Below are 23,167 nucleotides of genomic sequence, written 5' to 3'. Positions count from 1 at the left end.
GAGGCATGGAGTCGTGCGAGGTCAGGAGACCTAAGAGAATGGCACAAGAACGTCAAGGGAATCTCGTCACGGGCTTGCCGGCTGACTGGCGCGACTCTTCGACGACGTGATTGCTGTGGGCGGACTCCATTACAACGAGAGAAGCGATAGTCACCGACGATAGAAGAAGACAACAACGATGACGACAACAGCCACGACGACGCCATGCGGAAGAAGGAAGTTAGGCCATGATAAGGACAGGAGCACGATATCGTCATTGCTGTCCCTTTTAGCTAACCACAGCGACTATGACAGTGGAGAACAAGTGGAAAAAGAAGCAAGACAGAAGTGGGTATGGCTGCTGATGCTAGCTTGGAAAGAGCGAACGGATAGTGGAAAGAATGGCGTCCGAAACGCGATGATACCACGCCATAGGGTTGATAGAAGAAAAGAAGAGAGCGCGAAAGTGAGAGGGAGAAAGATGGACTCTTGCTGACTTTGTATGCGTTCGTGTCGTTGCCTACGCCCCTTCAAGTGCTTACGTGTAGACAGATCTGATGATGACATATATAGATGTGATTTAGCTGGGCAAACGCTGCCGCGCGTAAATAGTAAGTAGTACCATCTTCATCACGAACAGTACACACTTGAGTACACAGTGATTGATTCTCAAAAGACTAAAGGGAATGGGGTAACGTTCATTGTAGCAATAATGAACGTTTTTGTAGCAGGCAGGTCTATGGCAAAACATGGTATCTTTGCAGTAGCAAAACGACAAAATAAGGCCACTAGATACTACGCCTACTCACTGTAATAATGAATTTTCACAAAACTACATATATGCCCAAGTATCGTTCTCCAGAATAAGGCTCGGCTTGTCTGCTAAAGCACTTTCGCTGGCCGGTAACCCCTTATTAAGGTCAAGAGGCACGCTGCTGCTGCTGCTGCTGCTGCCACTGTCTCCATCAACAGACGTCGGGAAATCTTCTCCAAAAGTATGAACACACAGAGCTTAATGTCACGTAAAAGAGACTCAGAATCGTCACTGCATATGCTGTTTAACGTTATTTAGAACAATATTCGCATGAAAACGTCTAGAAGTGTAGCCCCGTATGTATTAGCCCTATGCGTAAGCCAGCCTCCTTCGGACGTTCCATTGCACACGGTACACATTTCCAAAACTGTATAGCTATTTAACCATAATGAACCTTTCTCTTTATATACGCCATCGTCATACTTACAAACTATGCAACGTTCATGCAGCTAGTGGCGACTTTTGTTCTACGTATACTTTACTGTTAACAACCTGAGACTGTTAATAAAATTTCATAGATAACCCAGAATGCTAAGCATGCATTGCGTGACCTGGGCCAACGGCGATCAGCACTTACATTAATTTGCATTAATTACTGATTGGTAATTTATTCCGGTTTCAGAAGCACTACTTCCTGTGAAACCAGGCTGACTTCACTTACGGGTCAGGAGTTCTTACCGTTTGGAGTATAATAGTATGGAGCATGTCGCGCTTGTTCGTAGTGGGGACTATTGTCCGGTGAGCAAGCGCCCACATACTGCGTTGAGCCAGCTCTGCCTCCGGGGCCCATAGGGCCCCCCATCGTGAGGTTTCTAGGTGGCGCTGGAGGTCCGTCTGGAATTCCGAAAACGGTAACAAGAAAAACGCAACTTAACTATAATATACGTGAGCTTGTTCTATATAGTAATTTTTTTTTTATCAGGTAGCCTGATAACATGAACAGCCAAAGAACACCCTTCCGTTGGTTAGCTAGTGTTGATCGGTACGTACACTCAGATCTGTATTTTAACCATTCTGATTTCCTTGCTTTACGGCTTGATGAAATTCCAGTTTACAATTAGGTAAAGCTAGTATTATAGTATAGAGTTAATGTAACTTATTAATGAAATCTTAGCGGACAACGGGCGGCTAAGTACCATACATTGGTGATCGACATTCTTCTCGGTTCTATTTGAACAAATATAAAATGCCATTGTACATCTATGACCGTTACGAATGAAAAGAATAGAAAAACCTTCTGTATACGAAATAGATGATATAAGGTGCGCACCGATAGAAAATAATTTATTTAGATTAATAAATAATCCGGGTAAATTATTCCCAGCCCACGGTAGTGAACAAGGAGAGCCGTCCTTATATGCAGTGTGTTTTGTTCTATCCTAACGTATCCTATCGTATACAACACCGATCAGGTGACTGCGCCGGTATCTTCGATTGCTTCATTATACCTTATGGTCACCGTAACCAAATTTACGTTTAGGATCGGCTAAGCGGTGGGCAGTCAGTCTATCTGTTGGCTGCTCTTTACTGATGTCTATTTTTGATTTTGCAAAAACCCATTTTGTGTTTAAAAATAGAAGCTTCTAGAAACAATACATCATCATATCGATGCGAACCATAAACACAACATTAGGTCCTGTCGAGAAAAAGGATCGAGTCTATTGTTATATGGATTATAACAAATAATCAAGGTGTTCGTCATAGTGGTATTTTGGATGATAGCTAGCTATTGTACCTTGCAGAGTAAAATTTAGACTGGTATTTGACCGTTTTCAAAGTGCGAAAAACTAATGGAAGATTTAAAATTTTGTGTAGTTATAATTTTCTTGCATTGCAGAAACTGCAAAGCGTCTTTTGCGCCCATTTACTAATGCTTTCAATATATATATATATATATATATATATATTGCAACATAAAATACTAAACGTATAATATAGATTTAGTAAGTTACCTCAGGTTAATATGATTCATTCTAGATGAGCATACGTTGTCTGGAAGAAATTTGAACGCAAGATATATAGACGCGCAGTCTGGAACTTATCGAGACCCAGCCTAAGTCACCGGTACTCAAATGTATTATGGCTTAAATCGGAGGTTAAGAGCTACTGTGAACAGTGGTCGCGAGTTAACAAAATAGACTTCATAATATCATCGATTCATTGAATGGGGCACTCGCACTAAGCTACGAGGCTGAAGTTCACAGTCTGGGAGCTAGCCACTCTACAGCGTGGAGTGTTACAAAGCGGGTTAATCCACTATCTCCTTTGCTCACCTCGAAAGAAATTGTCTATTGAGAAGAAGGCATTGTTTCGAATATATATATGGGCTCGTCCGTATTGCGGTTGTGACTGAGAGCATGTCTCATTGCAAAGGTATACACACAGCATGGTAAACGCAATAAATATATATATTCGTCGAAAAATACACAATCAATCACATTAGGCGATAGGCTAGTCAGTGGCCGTAGTGGCAGCTGTGGTTGCGGCATGCCACGCGACTTATCGGCCAGTGCCGCACCAGTGTCTCTGTGTGGGCGCGATAGCCATGTGCTTGTAGGATGAAGGAGCTGTGGTGTCATACATAATGTATACTGGCACACCGCAGAGAGTAAGGCCCACTGTGCAGAATGCTATTACCCTCTATTCTAAACTACTATAACAACCGCCACCTCGACCGGCAATAGACCAAATGAAGTCAAGCGACCTACGGAAGAATGGTATACGTATAGCCTATACAGCCCTCTCTATCTACGACACAGGCTACATGCATTTCATGGTCTGCTCGGCCTCGGTGGCTGCAAGCGTTGCGTGGTTCGTCTAAGGGTTGCTTGGTCGGCGCCCAAAGCGCCCATACACCACTACCGGGTCAACCTACGAAACCCTACGGACACAACAACCTACCTACCGACCGACCGGCCCACGCAGTACATCCGCTCATTCCTGGCCAGTTATCTCTTTAACGCGCAAGCAGCGGTACCTAAGGCGACGATACAAGCGGCATGTGAAGAATCCGGCTGACGGGTCGACTACCTGCTCGCCTGCCATGCTGAAGGACACCATGTTTGAACGACAGGTTCAAATATGGTGCCACTCTTCGTATTCCGTCCGAGAATATGGCTGGTTTTCGTCTCGCGTATCGATATGGCCCACATCATAAGCAAACATTGCCACGAAGTTTATTCGAGTTTTTGCTGAGAATGAATAGTGACAAACTATAATGGCGGCGCTTATATCGTCTTCGTTCGATGTTCATCCACATGGAAGAGTTACCCACTAACTCCTTCCCTGAACTTCCCCGTAACCACTGGCATGGCAACTTGCTCAGTCTTATCTCAACGAACGCCCGAATGGCTCTGCAAAGCGATTTTATACATTCGTAGTATTTATGGCATCAGTTGTATGAACTGAGAATGTGTGTATGTATCGGGGGGTACGGCCCGCCCACGATCGCAAGCGCAGATACGATCTGGCATGAACCAAGGGGGAAGTTAATTATCTTGATGTAAAGCATCGTTATAACAAATGTTGCACACAACAGTCAGTCAATCAGTTAAGACGACCTCAACGACCGGATATTAACAGCGCTGGCCAGATAGATTAACCGGTTAGACAAAAATGAAGTCGTTTATTACCTCAACCGGTTATGTACACTGTACACCGAATCTACAGATCTGCGGTAATCTATAATAAATCAAAATTCTTTGCAACAAATCAGACCTGAAAGTCTATGCCATAATAACCCAGACTTATATGCATTACATGCGTTAACAAAACAATAGTTATTAAGATCTAAATTATACAGACGCTCCGTCGGATAATATTCAGACCTTCGTATCTGCTTTGAGGATTTCGAGTGATGTAAATGTGTGAAGACACCTTTACATTTTATACTTTTAAGCGACAGCTTAAACAATAAAGAATTAGATTAACGATATACGACCGCATTTGTATCTATTGATTGTGTCTATCCCATATACGATAGATAATGAAATTATGGTAGATTGGTTGTTCATTGAGCAGATGCCTGTGATTCGAAGGGCAACGAAGTCGATAACTGCGTACTGCTTAATAACGGCGTCTTCTCTGGAAACTCTAATTTCGTATCGAAAACCCTAGAATAATTTTCCGTAGTGTAATTTTCCACAGCGCGTAGAACACATACCGTTGTAATTTTGTACGAATCTAATAATACAGTAGAAACGTAGATGGGGATTCTCACATGGACACAAAAAGTACAGGACAAGCTTTCGGATGTGGAGGACAGACTTTGTGCATTCACAGTAAACTGACACAAAGAGTGCTTTCCCTGCCGGACGGGAAATAATCCATTGTAGAGAACAAGTTCAACTTATATTCGTTTCGGTTAGTTGCTGCACACGTTCAGAGAGGCACGTTTACACACACATACACAACTATATAGTGCATCTGCAATGCCATTACAGAACCAGGATTTCTTTCTAGATCCGCTCGTTTGTCTGAACCGGTTTGAGCGTTGTTTGAGGCTGACTGGTTTGAAACCTTGCGGTGTTTTTGAGGGCTGAAGAGACAAGCTAAAATTTGAGCCGCGTAGCCTTCGACGCGTCTTGATCGAGTCACCGATTTCGACCCCAGAACCACCCGGCCCAAGTTGAACGCAACAGAGTGGCGGACGTTCAAGCGAACTTCAATTTTAGCTGATGCCCCAAAGATCGGCATCAGCAGCTAGCAGCGTGCGTGAGTCTTCGTATGAGAGCCCCCGTCCCACAGCGAATCAACCCTCGCCACAACCAAAGCAACCAAGCCTCAAGCCGACGTACTGCCTACATATACTTCCCGACCGCGAAACCCCCGAACCAAGCGGAGACAAGCCAGCCGGCTCATACTTTAGGTGCTATGCGGTACTAAAGATACTACTGAAGGCCTATTTTATTCGCTCTTTTTTGCTGTCGCTTTTTTCTTCATAAGCTCTTCGATTCTGTTTACGGACATATGCTGCTCTGTGGTGGGGTATTGAAGATGCAAATACCCTCCGTACACCTCTCAATTTCTGCCTCGATTAGCCTATACGTTTATTGGTGCTACTGAATAAAGAAAAAAAAAACTTTTACAGTTAAAATCACTCCAGTTTCTTTGCACCTTGCGTTGCAGAACGTTGGGCCCATCTATCTATGTAATATTACTGCTGTTGTTGTTGTTGTTGTCGTCGTCATATCCCCTGTGGTTACTATAGATCTTGACCCGTTCAGCTGCAAGTTGGGCGAACCCACTGAAGGGCAGGTTCGTGTGTACGCTACCTATCGACTTGTCTATCTTTTTGGTTTGCGCAGGTGGTGGCAGAAAGGGTGACCCAATGCACAGGCGGAAGAGACTTAACCGCCATGTCTGCCTATCCACGTCGTATGTGCCACTGGTCGCTCGCTGCCCACAGCTTACCGCTGCCGCTCCCGTGGTAATACGATTATGCCAAACAACAGATAGCATCAACAACTGTAGCAGCAACGGAACAGCTGCCCTAGCCAAAGCTCCGGTGGCTGTAGTAGCAACAAGCCGGAAGACTCCGCTGGGGCCGTAGCAGGAAACCTATGAAGAAGCGGATAGAAGTCCATATAATAGTAAACAGCAAACGAAGATGAGACAATAACCACCCCAACGCTGCGCTGTTGTCGGGCTAGCGATGATCGCGGGTATATATACTCAGTCTGCAGCGTAGCAGCAGACATAAACAGCAAGGGCAACACCACTAAACTAGTCGTTGTTGTTCCTGCTGGCGCGTAAGTTTCTGTGTGCAGTGAGTGAATCTGGATCAATCCATGAGCTGGGTCGTATAGGCTTAGGTTGTCTATATTGGTACACGGAGTCCATCAAAGTGAGCTCCAGCGTGGCAGCACAGTAGCTGTGGTATTTAAGGGCACGGCAGAAACCTCCCCCTTGCCTCTGCTGGAGCTGCGCCTGCTGTTTCTGTTCTGCCCTTTTGAAGGGCTTCTGGTGACACCACAAAACGTTTGAGCGGTACTGGCCGCCGGCAAGTAGTCGGACTGCTACTATTCGACTACGAATGTCCGTTTTCTTTCCTTAGTAAATCTAACAAGATCGACTCGTGGTCCTTCGGTAAAGCGAGGTCACCGCCGGTTGGATGAGTCGCATATAGATGTCTGCGGCCTAGAGAATTGCGGAGAAGAGGCACAGACGGAGAAATGTAAAAAGCAGAACACGGCCTACTAGTTCTCTAGGCTTATATTCCAATCCAAGAGTGATGTTAAAGCAGTTCTATGTGTCTACAAACGCTGAGTTCTACTACATCAATAACTTCTGATGTTCAATAGCTTACTCTACTAGTACAAACGCGATTTCGATAACCTGTCTTTTATTTGGTTATAGAGTAGATCTCCGTGATAGCTTATTAGGTTACATATTTGCCTACTAAGGCTTTTTAGGGCCACATTGTGGTCTAGGTTCGCGTCCGGGCATAAACATACCCTGCTCTGTGCTGAGAGCCAGCCCTTTGATAGGATGTGTTACAGTGGTGGCGGACGTAAAAAACACGAAACAGAGGATATGGGCGCAAGGTCTAAGTTCGACTTCGCCCCTATACCCTATTTTGGTAAACAGTCGAAGGCTTTAGGGCGATAAACACAGCATAAGCGCGTGTGGTTTCTGATGAGTGAGCGCTACAGTTCGGAGCAACGTTTGATTTTTGCAAAAACTTAAAAAAAATTGAAATGGTGACACACCGCAAGTGCTATGTTCACCTATGAAGTTAGTTCTTAGCCAATTGACTATGTTGGTAAACACAATTGTTCCATCTAGAGCTCAGGGGGCCAGGAAATGTCAATACAAATTAGCTTGCAGAATAATGTTTAGTGCGGCTCGCTGGGCGCAACTGCCATTGGGGTAGATAATGAAACAGCATAGCCGATCAACGTTGAATCTTGAAGATGTTTTCGTGGACAAAGCTTTCGATGCAAAGACATTTCACTGTAACAAGATGAGGCAGCTTGCCACATCGCACAAAAAGGAATTAGATTATTTGAGATCAAGCCCTTACATCAACTGGTCTCAACGTGTGGCTATGACACTGAGCGGCCATCTTGGTTCGATGATTTGACTTTTCTCGTTGGTTTTTGTGGGACTATCTTGAGGACAGAACAAAAATTACCCACGACTTGAAACACTGCATTTGCGAGATAATTGATAAAATTCTTACTGAATCCCGCCAAGCCGAAATTCAAAACTACGCAAAACAAAAATTATAGTTTTGTTATTGAATTCTGCTAGGGAATTTGGCGGCTACTGTTCTTAACGAAGAGTGTAGATTGAGTCTGGCTACCATAAGAATAAAAATACGCACAGAAGCTTGCCTTTGTTTTCAATTCTTGAAATAAAATAGGCCCATCCTTTAAAAGATATCGATAAAAATGTGTAATTTCTAGACAACTATACAACGCAACGAGATGTCTCTTGCGTGTAAATACTAATAGCTTTGTATTCAGTTTCGATATCCTATGGGTAGTATCGGAAAGCTTTACAATCACGAGTCAAATCATTATAAGCTTCATCGTATCAAAAGCATAAGAAAAAAGGAAAACGCGGTCTAAGTCCTTCTGTTTTATCTCGGAAGGAAAACCACTACACATACTTCCTACACACGTCCTTGCAGCAGAAGTGAAAGCGAGAATGCGAAGACCACTTCCTGTAAGAAATCTCCAGACACTTCCCTATTTGTCATCGTCTCGTTAGGTTCTGCCATTGTTAGCTACGCTCTTCTGGTGGTTCACTAGGTAGCTGACCTTACAGGCCTAAAAATTTTCCCCTCACCGTTCCAGTTCGTCAACGCACAACCACAATACACGTACGGGAGACATTTGTACCTCTACCGCGGACGGGCACGCATCTATTAGGCGCAGTGGTGCACCGTGACCGTAGCAGCCCGTAGGACACGTTGCCTGAAGGTATTAACGTGCCAACCATTCGATCGGCCGACACGATCAAAATAGAGGTGGTACGTCGAACAAAGCGATGATGAAAACAGTCGAAGGGACTGACGAGGCAAGTCAATAAAATAGCAGTTTTAATAGAATGATACTGTCGGCCTGGCCCAACGAGTATTCGCCTCGTAAATTCCTACTAAGCCTGCTCCGACAAGTTACGACAAGCAAACAACAGGCAAAAGGTATAGACCATACAAATGTTTATAAAAGACAATCGAACACAGAAGAAAAAAAACCTTGCGGCAACAGAAGGATGGAAGAAAGAAGGCGACGTAAGTTCGCAACAAATGACACAACGATGGACACAATGGAATGGTCACAGAACAACTGGAAAAGTGGTCAAAACATAAACAGCATAACAGAGTCCGTTGAGCACCACTATCACTCGCGGCACTTCGAGAAAGACCCAGAATAAGGACTTACAGAAAAAATCGATCGAAAGCACAATTTTGTCAACGAAACATAACGGCCCTGGGCTATCCAGCCCTGTTTAAAACGCAGGAAGGGCTGGCCAGATAAAACTAAGCAAGGGAAAAGTCCCAATAGGCTAGAATAGCATAAATGAAGAACTGCAGTTTACCCCCCAAAAGTTTACCAGTGGGAGCTCCTTCGTAAGCTACAAACCTTCACTTAAGCTTCATTGCCGTACAAAGCCAGCATTACAATATCATTAAGAGAAGCGTAAGAAAGAAGAATATTTATTATATCGGTTCCAGATGGAAGTGAACAAATCAAGAATTAGATCAATTCATGACAATATTAATAATAGATACAGCCAAAGTACGTAATGTGTGAGGTAAAGCTTTTTTTGTCCTTTAGTTAACACTACTCTGTAAGATATGGTAGGATAGCTGCTGCCATCGTTTGATTTAGGTCCTAGCTGATAAGACACGCCTTTTGATGGATTCCCTCAAGTGCCAATCTCGCTGGAAAAGCAGCAGATGCTAATCTTCAACGCGGTGGAAATGCACGAGTGAAGTTGAGTGGCGCAAATCAGTTAAAGTAGAACTCTAAAGGGGGAAGCAATTGATTGAATGCAGAAGAGTGTAAAAAAAGCAAAATATATTTAAATGAACCAACCAACCAACCAACCAATAGTGATTTATTTGTACTCCCTAGCTTAACGTACGACGTGATCTCTTTCCCCTTACTTTCCATGAGCTCGGTGGTTCTTCTATGAAAGTACATGAGAGGACGCATTGGAGGGGTAGCACAAGCGACAGATTTGAAACTCTGTCCCATTACGACCGTCCTAGCTACGTACACACCTTAGCCGAAATCGATACGTCAATAAGCCAGGCAAAAATATTCACGAATGTACGGAAATGCCATGGCAGGAGTAGCACCGGAAAATGGCGAAACAGTGCAGAAGAGAAGAGCAAAAAGACCTACAATTCATAGTAGCTGCAACGATACTAGTCGTTTAGAGTGAACTTCTCATCTTTTTTTGCTTTGTCCGTTTGTTTGACCCTATCTCATTCTCTCGTGCGTTTTTTTGTCACGCCCTTGTTACGTGTGTCTGTCATTTGCCGTTCATTGTTCTGATTCCTCTTTTTTTTTGTTGCTTATTTCAGCAGTCAGTTTCCAGTGCATTCCTTCGATAGGTCACAATACAGTTTCAATTAATATTTCAGCTTGTTCAGTTGTATCTGAAGCTTTGACTTAGTGCGGATTGTCGCTTGGTCAATCGTTGCAGCAGTACTGATATGACTGGCTCAAACGCCTCTTCAGCCGCAATCAATCAACGATGCGAAGGTTTACTTCGTTGGCACGTATGTGCGAATGCGTTTATATACAGTTGCTCATGTTTTCGTTGCTTTCAGTTTGTGCCGTGCGCGAAAACTCTAAAGTATCTGAGACTTTGTGTAATTGCAAAACCTAACTCGTACTTTACAAATCGAACTTTCCGCTGCTGCCAATACGCTCTTCTGCCTAGAGATACCTAGCTGGGATAGCCATATATTGGGAATCCAGGAGCCATAGAAAGGCCGCCTTTGCTTTCTCCTCTTGCTTGCTAATAAAGTGGATTACGATAATTGTCCTATTATATTCTTTCTTTCCGTTATATATGTGTATATTATATATGTATGTGTGTGTGTGCGTGTATGTGTTTGCAGGACCCACGGGTGGTAAAAAGGAGCTCCGCTGACTTGAGTAAATCTGTGATGGCAGATAACAAGGAAAATTTTAGTACCTTTAATTCACCCTGTCTATCACCACGGACTCCTTCTATGGTTGATATCTGATGATGATGATGTCTGAACGGGAATTAGAATATTAAACTATTACGCAAAAGCGTATATTTGATCTCTTTGAAAAAGAAATAAAAGTTTATGTAACTTAAGTTACTTTTCCTATATTGAAGAATAATAAAACCGGTCATTTAAATGTATTTAATATTTAAATGCAACTCCTACATGACTCTAAATACCAATAAAATATTCACCAGCAGCAAAAAAAGCTTACAAAACGTGTAACATTACTTAAGGCGAACGTCATCATATAGCGTACGCGCAAATACTCGTTTTTGGCGCTCGTTACAAACCTTCTTAACGTCTTTTTCGAGTCAGATGAGCGATATTTATCCTGACAGCGCCTTTTTTGACGCTTTTGCGAGCTAAAGCTTTCTTCATTCCACGAAAATATACTCGAGGATAAAGTGTTTCATAGGCAAAAAACTTTTGGTAATAGCAGTGGTTGGGGCTTGGATGAGGGGACTAAACGTGAAACAACCGGCGTTCAGGGCGTTTCGAGTAGGCCATGTCACGGGCTTTTCCACGGACTACTGCTCCACGTCCTCCTGCCTCTCCTGCCTTCGCGTTGCCTTTCGTGTCACTGCTCGTTGCCTAACTCGCGGCAATAGCGGCGGTAGTGAGCTGATCGCGCAACCAGGACGAAGCACCAGAAACGAGAAAGCGTAATGGGCATCGTACAAGTCGAGCCGAGTGCAGAACTCACTTCGACGGTAACGGTTCGAGTTATAGTCGCACAATTGCTCTAGTCAAGCGGACGCTCGGCGAGGCACGCTCGGCGAGGCACGCTCGGCCCACCTCACTTGCCCAAATAATAACAACGGCCTCAGCCTCCGAACGCCCACACCCAGAGGTAACAGCAGCAACAACGTTGGCTGCTACTATCAAAGCTGCAGTGACGTAGCAACGGTGCGGTAACGAATAGTAGCAATGAGACTGTTTCTGCACCCTGCGGCGCGAAGAATGGGGAAGGCGACGTTGATATTGTGAATAGGGGCTTGCCTCGTACCCACACTCCAGGCTAAGAGTGCGGTCGTCTGGGCTGCTGCTGTCCCCTTACCACTAGGCACCAATGAAACCGTCACCAAGCGGGCCACGCTACGAGTCACTTTCAACGCCGCACCCCAACAGGTAGCGTCAGGAAGTAAGTCCGGGTTGCCGACGTGCCTCCTTATATAAGCGCTGAAACTGCCGTTGCTTAGCAGCTGTGCAACAAAGTCCGTTCAGTGCAGAGCTTTTCTTACGCAAGATGGCCACTGACGAAGCTAGTGGACAACTGAATTACCAGTTGAAAGATGTGAACTTCGCGCTCCTCGACGAATCACATAAATAACCGTCCTAATTCGCACCTTCATCCCTACTTGTACTCGTACTATAATGCTGGATGGCAGAAGAGACAGTGTCACGTATCGCCATACTATCCTACTATTCACGACTGCCACTCAAAATGATCATTCGAATTTTTAGCAAAAACTCAACGCTTACCTCCATTGCTTACTCTAACATAACATACAGCCTTAGGAATAGCGGTGGAGTTAACAGGCTAAGGACAGAAACGAGGATATTTATTAGTGTACAATGTTTTTGATCATAGTAATGCAACTCAACGTCTAACCAACCAAAACTGAGCTCAATAACCTTGCATTAAAATTGTTATGACTTGTAACTACCGACCTTTCAGAAAACATTTCAACCTTTGCCTGTTAATACAGTCGTCTGTATTAGCTGTTAAAGTGCAACGAATCTAACAGGAATTTTCCGCTAACTAGTTACTCGCTACGGGATGTCTGATAATAGTTTAGGATTGACGGTTCTCACATGCAAAAGGGTTTGGACGAGCTTTCTGGAACTTCAAAGGATGCGTAGATGGGGAAGGTGTTCATACCCGAACAACTATTTCAATTGCAATCGGACAGCGACAGTGAGTAAGCAAATGAGCAAGCAGACGGTCTTCGGCGATTACTGAAGCTACAACCTCATTCCCATTAGTACATACTCATTGCACGAAGGGAAAAGGTGCAGTGGGTCAATGCGAAACGTATTGAACAAAGCCCAGAAATTGGGCATAAAACAGAGAACTGAGCATACGTGTCAACACACTACGAAGCTGGTGACAGGCAGGCTCAGGGAGGCGGCCAGCGACAAGCTGCACGAATTTAGGCAGCGATGCTTTCGCAAGATGAAAACTGCTCACAAAACTTCGACGGACGAATTATGAACCAGTTGAGAAGCGGAGAAGAAGGCCGAAGTGCAGAAGAACAAAAGGAGGCGTCCTGCTCGAGTGGTTCGCGACCAAAAAAAGACAAAACGAAGCCAAAAGAGAACTACAATAACAAGGACAACAACAAGGACGACTGAGCGTGAGTGTAAGAGTGCGCGGGAATGAGACGCTAGAAACAAGAACGGGAAATGGAGCGCTTTGTATTTCTGTTTTTCCCTTCGCAGAGTTTGCTGCTTCGCTTTTCACCTCATCCGTCCAACCGCCTTTACTACTGCTTCTGTTCAGGCTTTCGTCGCCGCTGTACCTTTTCTACGGCTTACTCAGTTCATAATGAATTGATATGAAGCATGTTGTCACATGTATCTATGTGGCCGCATGCCTTGCTTATGGATCCTCCAATCAGTCGGCGTCGATCTAGATTGGATCGGCGGCGGTAATAGAGCGTACGGATCGGAGAATAGTTCAGTGACGCAGGCTAGAAGCAACCGGGTACCGACAGAATCACTACAGAATCAGCAGTACTGTTCGCTGCTGGATAGTCGTTTCGTTTGAATACGGGAAAATCATGATTTCATCTGTTGCTGGCTATTCCAAGACCGGGGTATAGAAGTAACAACATTTCGTTCAGCTTCGTACTGGCTGTATTGGCCATGAAGCTGGTTTTACTGCTCCTTCTGTCTCAGAATGATGATGATGGAAGAGCTCAGCAAGGAAGGCGCGAGAAAAGCGAGGGGGAACTGCGAATCTCTCTGATGCTGATGGATGACCGAACGAATCTAAATTCCGAAATCCCGCTGGTGGTGCACCCAGTGGGGTCCCTATCGGGTAAGACATCGTTGGCCCTTGCCTTTGGTCGGTCCCCAGATGGGCAAAGCAGCCGACTGCCTTTCTTTTCCGAATACCCTTTTTCGTGCGTTCAATTCGTATGTGCTTCTTTTTCCCTATGCTTTCTTCCTCCCTGTCTCCTTCGTCGTAGTACCGTTTTCCTTGCGATGTCTGATGTTCGTTTACCCTCTGTGCTCCCTGCTTTGACGCTCTCGAAATCCAGTTTTTTCTGCGTGTATGCCTAGATGCTGCCAGCGCATACTGCCCCTTCGAATTAAGTTCTTCGCCGTCCCAGACGACCGAGCTGTCTGCTTCTTGTCCATTCATGAAGGATTCTCCTGCCGTGCTCCGATCCTTGAAGTACAAACTGACTGCCTTTTTTTTTCCACCCACTTGAACGTTGGTCAGGAGACATAGAATCAAGGCTTTTATTTCTAGAATCGCTCATCATCTGGAGAACCCTAAATGAAGTATGCCAGAATAGTCTAACTGAAACGATTGTTGACTGTCAATAACGCGATAACCTTAGTTACTATCAAGATCCAATTCTATGTTTGATAACCGTATTTCAGTATCTTAATTTGTCACTCCCCGAAGTCGAAACCCTTTTCAATTAAAACCGAGCTCACAATACCCTGAGTTTCTTCTCAACTAATGAAAAATAGAGCCTATAGAGTCAATTAACTTTCAAGCCCCAAGGGGTTTCCGATCTCTAGAAAAGCTCTTATCGGAGAAACAATTAAGACGTAGTTCTTCGACACTATCTGATAATTTTCGTACGGCCAATGTGTGGACCTCAGTAGTCCTCCGTTTCGAATCCACACGAGTTCGTCTATCACTTGTCCCATCACCGTCTCCGATCTTGCAAAGCGTAAGAGGCTTTAGTTGCTGTGTTCCAAAGCCTACGTAACGGAAACCTTATTCAGATCAAGTAAAACTCGCAAAGTCACTTCATACTTGGGGTAAGAGGAAATCGATGCATCCTCAAGTATCTAACAAGTTAAGAATTTTACGCTCTGCTTCTGCCTTTGATACGACAGATACTGAGATATTATTCACTTGTTTCGGATTACTCAACTCCTTTTTCTCCTTTCGAAGCCATGTTCGAATTCTCTGCAGCTTTACCTCTCGAGTCCACTTATCGCGCTGCGTCAAAATCAAAGGCTCAAACTACAAAAGCCTGTCTTCTCCTAAAGATATATGAAAAGGAAATTCTGGTATCACTGGCAATTCCCATTTTGACTGACCTCCACGTATATTAGTATATAAATCAGACATTCCTTCTGTTCTTTCAATCCGGATCAGGCCCGGCCACGCATTTCTAACAAGATAGGGTGTCTGTTTGCGTAGTGTTCATAAGGAAGCATATGTCAGCAATCAGCAGAGCTCCGTGTTTTCTCGACCAATGCTAATACAACATATTTCTCCCCACCTGCCTTGTCTGGGCAATTCCTTAAAAGGATTCACTTTTGAAACGCATACAAACTTTGTATAGGGAAGCGCTTCACGTCTAATCTCCCTAAGCGTCAGTCTGTCCCTAAGGATAAATTCTAGCTACAGCACCGTTTAAACACATCCTCTCGATGTCAGCCAACTAGAAAATAAATATATCTATAGTTGTTGTTTATCAAGCTTTTCTTTTTATTTCTACAAAGCTGAAAGTTGGTTCATCATAAATCGTGGATGCTTACCAATGTTGTGCAGGTATCACGCTACACTGTGCGTGCTCCGTGCACGTTACGTACGTGATGGAGCTAGGTACTGCGCAGCACTCTAGCTTCACTCCAACTGCCAAATATTAAAAGCACTTGCTGCTATACGTGGCTTAGGCCTCGTGAAAAAAAAAGGTACCTCCTAAGGGACGCGCTTACCAAACTGTCAAAGACTACTAATAGCTTCCATGCTAAACGAAGCGGGAACTTTAGCTTCGTCTACATACAACCTCCAGAGGCAATGGCGACGAGTAGGCTTTACTTTAAGTCAGAAAAATCTACTGAGGAGTATATTCTGCATAAACGCAACTTGCTTTACATCCAAAATAGAGACCATTTCAGCTTGGCCGCAGCAGGACTTTAAAACTAGTCAATCAGAACCTATAGAAGACAACGAAGAGTTTCACAATGTGTGATTTCGGTTTAAACGCGACAATCTACGGTATTTTCGCTGCTCTTTAAATGGATGGAAGAAACCAAAACGATGGCGACGTAAGGCATACGACGAGGCGGCACTTCTGGGTAAGAGTAGCGAGTGGCGTCACTCTCCTATACGCGTCGCGGACAAAGCACCAATACGTGACACGACGTCGACATCAATGGTAGAAAATGTAAAATAACAGGAGAGAATCTTCGTTCTTATCTAGTAGCACTCTGCTTCGATGCAGATCAGGTCTGATGTCTGCGAGAATGCCGAGCGGCACAGCCCTTACCTGTAGGCTCATTATGCCTCTCGAGCAACGCTTTGTAGACCACGTAAGATTATGATTACAGGCTGTACAGCTATATTTAGCTCGATAACTTATAGCTATCCATATGTTTAAACGTATATGCGTATTTTGTATGCATATAAGCCTAAACAAAATGTGAAAATAAGCACATTGTATACTATAGAATTAACATTGATACACCGTAGTTGTTTTATAAAGAAGTGAGACCGTACCAAAGGGCTGAGGTTGGAGTACCGTTGCATGCTTTCTCTGAAGGGACCAGGCGGAACGCTTGACCATCACTCTACATATTTTGCACCACCTCTGTATTTTACAGGGCTTCGTGGTCGAAAGTACACCTTTTTCTAAGATGATTTTTTTTCCAAATTATTTTTCAAGTAACCCATCACAAAACAGCTACATCGTTGCAATGCGGCATTTAATGCCATTAGAAACAAATTTATAAGGGATTTTTTAGATAGGACAACTCTTCACCATCTTTACAGCTAACTTCACCTATTTATCTCTATTCCAGGTCTTCACATTCAAGTTTATGCTTGCTCGCATCTTCGTTCGCCACCCATCAAACGCTTTCTTGCCTATCATTATGCCTCCCGCTTAGCTAGCAAGGCGCCAATCCTAGCGAATCCACTTTCATCATCAGCGATAACGATACAAGGGTTATAAACTTATAATCGCTGAAAAGGTAAAAGCCACCTACTTGATAACCAGCTTCCTTTTCTCTCTCTTCTTTCTCCACCGAATATACTATACCACGCGTGTGATTCTTAACACAACAGCGCTCAATCGGAGCGTTGCGATTCATCTACAAGTCAAAGACGACGACGACGCTGATTCTGAGTTGTGCGAGCGGCTCTTACGCACCCGCGTTGCTAGATGGCTCTAATCATTGCTCCATGAAGGGCTTTCACACATCGACTTACTTCAGAGTTACTTCTTTGTAGTAGGCCGTGAATCCACCGAATAAGGCCAACATGCCCAATGCTCTTCAGAGAGTTTATCCAGGAATAGGTCAAGAAGCTAATGCATGCGCCGTTAGTATTGTAAGGTATCCATGGAAGATGTACTTAACATTATAAGCAGGCGGGTACCGGGTAACGGAAACTTAGATCCGACGGAATAGTTCCAAGCTCCAGGTTCCAGGCCAGACAGACCATGCCGTTAATCACATGCACATCGTGCAATGTCATGGTTGCTGTGTGCTACAAGTTTGGAGCATCTCGTACCCGCTGTCAGACAAAGGCTAGAGTTATATTGTGACGTGGCAAGTTTTCAAAGTTTCACGCCCTTCCCCCTACTTAAACTCACTTTGCCTTATCTCCTTATTTTCCATTCCCGCTTAGCGACGCCAGCTCTGTTGGAGCATTATACAGTAATTAAATCCTCATCAGTAGACACGTTTGCGCACCGTCCAGTTTTCCTTTCAGGAGGAACGGAGAGCCGCCGCGGTTCCGGTCCTTACTGAGATGTGGGGCTATGGTGCTATACTGCAGACCGACTGTGTGGCCGTAGTCGGAAAAGCTTTGCCTCGGGTGTAGCGCAGAGGGTACTTTCGCTGCATACAACAGCCACGCACGTTCCCTGTTCCCCTTATTCCGATGCTATCCCATTCTGTTCTTACCCACTCTTTTCGCTGCCAGCTTGTGTTTGTGGCCCGTCAGCCGCCGTTCGTCTACATCTATCTAGAGACGCTCGTGCACCATTGTAAGCTCGCCATGCAAATATAAGTCTACGTATAACGATAGCCAAGCGATGGCGACCGACACGTATGCAGCTTCTGCCTCTACCGCTCATGACGGTTCTGCTTCTCGGAGAGGTATGCACCGCCGTAATAATAGCAGGTGTGTTCGCGTTCTCGGTATTCTTACCGTTTTTCGCCTCTTGCTTTCCTCTCCGTCTTGATTCCCAAGATGTTATCGTTGTCATGGCCCAGTCTGCACTTGGTCTACTTCGGGTTCGCATGCTCACCCTTTTGCCCACCCAGCCACAACCAGCAGCGCCCACAGATAGTGGAGCACAAAGAAGCTGAATGCAGATGACGCACGTACAGTGCGTTCTGAGCCATCTCGGGGTTCTTTCGGCGGCCTTCTTTCTTGGCGTTGCGCTTGCTTACTGCTCTGCTGTTTAGATCTGGCCTCCTACCGTCCTTCCAACCATTTTCTGCGGTCATGACAGCGCAATGATCTGCGTATCTGGTCTATCGTTATCATAACATTATCCATGCGGCGCCGGCGACAACGGCCAAGCAATGTTACGAAGCTTTACAGAATGTCGTGGACCGAGCCGAGGGTGAAACAACGACGATATTGATATATTCTTATTATCGGGACGATACAATATCATTATGTGTTTTTTTTTAGTTCGACCGGTCGTCGGGAATCGATGACAATATAATGATACTGCTCGGCATACATATTCCTATCTGCTTCATATGCGGTAGCACTAGATTTGCTCGCTTGACAGGAGAACCTAGAACAAGGCATGAAACAGGCATACATACGCCTGGTGATTTCCGTGCGCAAGTAGAGGGTATCTAATGCTCTATATTCATGTTTCATAAAGAAATGTGTATTGAAGTTCACACAGATCGGTCCTCGTTTTAGAATGGCGTACAGGATCAGAACAATTGAAGTACAGCCTCTAGAAGCAGCACAGTTTGACTTAACTTAATATACACAACTTATTTAAATATTTACCTACTAACTAACGAACCGAGTGACAACAACAATAATAATTAATATTACATCGGTCATCAGTTGATGGAAGAGCGTATGTTCAGCTTTATCGGAGAGTTTTTTTCTTCGACACAATTTTCACACGAGCTTTCCAGCCGGCCTTTTTCATTGCCTACGGTTTAATTATCGGGTGCAAGCATTGACTAACAAGAGCAGATAGAACCTTTATATTATCAATAAGGCAGAAAATGAAATCTAGCTGTCAGCGCTTGATCCATATAAAAAAAAAGTCGGCCGTAAATGTAGGTACGATATACGAAGCCATCGATGTTTGCTAAACAAAAAACAATGGTGGTGGCCCCACTGATCATAGATTGAGTGTACACGACAGCTCGTACTCGACAGTCAGTATCACCCGCCGTCCAGTATCTATTTCTATTATCAATATCGTAGGCGCAGCTAAACTGATTACCATAGTGACGCGAAGCGGGGCTTTGCCCTCGCACGTCTGTAGGTATTCAATCGTACGAAGACAATAACGAAGTCAATGATAATCGGCTTCTGTGTACATGTATGAGTAACATTCAGTATTATCACTAGCCTATATTTTTGTTTTTCCCTACCATATAATATCATAATTACTAATAAAATCTTATATCAATCTATAGAACCTACATAACGTGTAGCAAAACAAAATGACAACGTAATAATAGTGACACCTTTCAACGTCAAAGCAGTACTATAATATTCAAGGTAGATAATGTGCTAAAAGACACGTACTAGCGATACCACTCAGAAAAAAACTTCAACATGCTCCTTATACCCGTCATTGTCAAACGGAATAGTATATGTCTCAGATTAAGCCTCGGAAGCAGGCCATTTAACGTAATTGCCGAGATCACTATAAATCTAGTATAATTAAAAACCATAATAATAAAGAAAATTTAATCGATAATAAGCGGTGTTCGATGGTGGCGAAGAATACGGGAAAGCCCTGCGTATATATTCTTTGCTGTTCGAGCCTGGTTGCTTTGAAGGCTACAATCACTTGCACTAATAAACTACATGTTTATAAACTGTGAATGCCTCTCTTATTAGCTCCAATTTGCCCCTTTATCCTGTCACCCACCGTTCATGCAGACTGCAATACGCTAGGGTTAGCTTCTGTATGCATCCATTTCGACCGGTACACCGACCTTGGCGCGAAGAAGATCGAAATCCTTCATCGTATTTACGAGAGCATGCACATATCAGGCACGTCAACGGTACCGTTTATCTTAGTGATTTAAATCACACACACACACACACACATTTTTTTTGTTTGAAACAGTGCAGGTAAAACACTACTAAAGTGTTTTTAGTTTTTTACGACACGATGCGAGGCAAACCGGTCGATTCAAAAATTTTCTCTTATATAGATAAGAGTTATTTAGCTTGACAGTATATAAGCTCGCTTATAATGGCAACACAAATAGCATCTGGCGTATCCTGTTCTACTTAAATGAATCTCTTACGCTTGCCGTTCTATGGTCCGTCGTTCGATGATTCACACCTTTTTTCCAATAAGCAACTACCGAACCGAATCAGTAATGTAGAGTGATTTCGGATACGTAAAGCATCCGAACACATCACATTACTGATGAATTTAAAAATAACAGGGGCCGCGGCGAAACTCAATGAAATATAAACAATCGCTTACAATCGTAGCAGACGCATGAACTTTATCATAAAGTATTTCCCTGGTTTCAGTTAATTCGGTCACGATTTGAGTTGATCCGGAACCTACAATGTTCACACATCGGTTGTATGTTAACAAAACCGCTGTGTGTGGCTCAGAGATGGGAGGGAGTATTCCTTCTTGACAGCTCCTTAGCACGTTCTCTACGTAAGTCTATTAATACTAATGAATGTTGGATGATACTACCATTGAAGCATACAAACGCTTGCATATATAATGCTAATGGCTGCTAGTAAATAAATATGTTCGTTATATGGTCTAGTCTGACCAATGAGACTAGTCGTAGGTCAGGCTCATAAGAGTTGGTTAATAATTGGCGTCTTTGCCCTTAATGGAGCCGCCACTGCCCGTTCTGGCGCAACGGGCAGAATGCGAAACAGACAAGGAATAAACAGCGAGACTCGTCCCAGCCTTTTCCTCGTCTATTGCTGATGGACATTGACTGTAAGGAGACGAAAACTAAAGTAGACCTTGACTTCTGTTTTGACAAGCTCACAGTTAGTTTAAGAGAAGAGATTCTATATCTGATTAAAGTCATCGTATCATTGGCGCAAATACACCCCTATGCAGGCCCTCCTCTGATCATGCAGGTTCGCTCTGTATGACAAGAAGCGTGCCTAAACGTTGCACGTGGATATGACAGTGCCAAATGGCTAGTCGAGGTAAAGTTTGAGATTGATCAGTCGAATGATAATGATCGAGTCGAGATTGATGGCGGGTACTCACTCCTTTGAAGTTGTTGTTGTTGTTGAAGCATGAGGGCTGCTTGTGCGGCAGTGATGTTGGCTGGAGCTGAACCGTTTAGCAACGGGCCTGTGCTTGTCGTACCCGTACAGGCCACCGTCGTGATAGCAGTTGTCTGTGGCTGCTGCTGTTGTTGACTATTGTTGTTGTTGTTATTATTGTTAGATGATGAGCCAGTTGAACTGAGGGCTGTCAACTCGCTTTCATTCGCGTACGTTCCATCATCATCAGAGTTTGTACCTGGATAAGCGCCGGCAATATTCTTTATTTATCGAGTCTTGTGAAACACAATCGTGCATAAAACTGTTTTCATTGTAAATTTTCCAATAGAATCACTACAGCTTATGGCTCGTAGTATGGAAATCACATTTTAGCTAGCAGAATAGCGGTACACAAATGCCAATATCTCATAATGATCGATCAATTAACCTTAAGGCGTGGCCTAATTCGACAATACAAATAGAACGATCTCGCTTGCGCCTCTGATAGATAGATAGAGTAGAAGAAAGTGCGAACCATATCAGTATGATGTTGGTAGTAAGGCGCATCCAAGGCTGTTCCAGAGTTTCTGTCATCTGTCAAGACAGGAAAAGGTTTTTCTCTTCGATTGGTCTAAATAGAACAGAACGAACATCGTTTCGTCGCTGCGTAGTTAACATAGCGACGGCCGTGCCGCTGTATGGTATCATCATAATTTGTGTGTTATATTATTAACTACGTCACTAGCACGACTGAAACATGACAAGAGCTAAATATAGCCATGTCGGTCTAGAGAGAAAGACAAAAAGACAAACCTGAACTGCCTGTTCCATTGGATTTTCTCGTAATGATCTGATTATGGCAGGCATTTGGTTGTTGTTGTTGTCCGGCTAGAGAAGTAGCGTTACCGGGTGGTCCCCCGCCCTGTTGGTGGGCTGTGTAGCGCTGTGATCCCGCCAACGATGAAACGAGACTCCCCAGAGCCACCCCCTGGCCATGTAGTCCCCCATAGCCGCCCTGGCTACCTCCGAGAGGGATGCCGCCACTAGTGTGGCCGCTGTGTCCTCCTCCTACTGCAGTGTTTACGCTGCTTCCAACAACGTTGGGCTGCCAGGGACCAGGCGGTGGATTGGCCTGCTCGTAAATATTGCTTCCGTCATCGGTTAGCTCTTCAGCCGACAGCTCATCAGTGGCAGTGTGAGGGTATCCTGTCTGCGGGGAGTGCAGACCACCGTTACCACCACCACCACTGCCGCCGCCGCCGCCTCCTCCTCCTCCTCCTCCTCCTCCTCCTCCTCCTCCTCCCCCTCCTCCAGCCGCGTAGAAGGCTGCTGCGCCGGCGTTTGTCCCACCCCCACCCCCGGCCCCACCACCACGTCGGCACGCCACCGTGGATATACCTGGAACGAAACACAAAACATCAGAGAGGTGCCCATAAAGCAGACAAAACAATAATAACAACAACAACCCGTGTCGTACACCCCGAGGCTACCGTTATTTTAACGTACAAATAATGAGAGATATACGTAT

At 44.4% G+C, this 23,167-nt stretch overlaps 1 protein-coding gene across 1 annotated transcript in view; it reads right to left on the bottom strand.

Annotated features, from left to right (window-relative positions):
* Positions 1-22,914, bottom strand: part of LOC111245805 (teneurin-m-like) — a 70,834-nt gene extending 47,920 nt beyond the window's left edge. Inside the window, exons 1-3 of the mRNA XM_086977031.1 lie at positions 22,453-22,914; positions 21,641-21,898; positions 1,472-1,627 (exon numbers count right to left, since the gene is read on the bottom strand). Coding sequence (XP_086833157.1) covers positions 1,472-1,627; positions 21,641-21,671 — 187 coding nt within the window. The 5' untranslated portion in view covers positions 21,672-21,898; positions 22,453-22,914. The remainder of the gene's footprint in view (positions 1-1,471; positions 1,628-21,640; positions 21,899-22,452) is intronic.
* Between the last annotated feature and the right edge of the window lie 253 nt (positions 22,915-23,167).

The sequence above is a fragment of the Varroa destructor genome, unplaced genomic scaffold, assembly GCF_002443255.2.
Source record: "Varroa destructor unplaced genomic scaffold, Vdes_3.0 BEIS01000001.1, whole genome shotgun sequence".
NCBI lineage: Eukaryota > Metazoa > Arthropoda > Arachnida > Mesostigmata > Varroidae > Varroa > Varroa destructor.
Note: the sequence above shows the minus strand (reverse complement) of the source record. Positions and strands in the feature narration are given on the sequence as shown.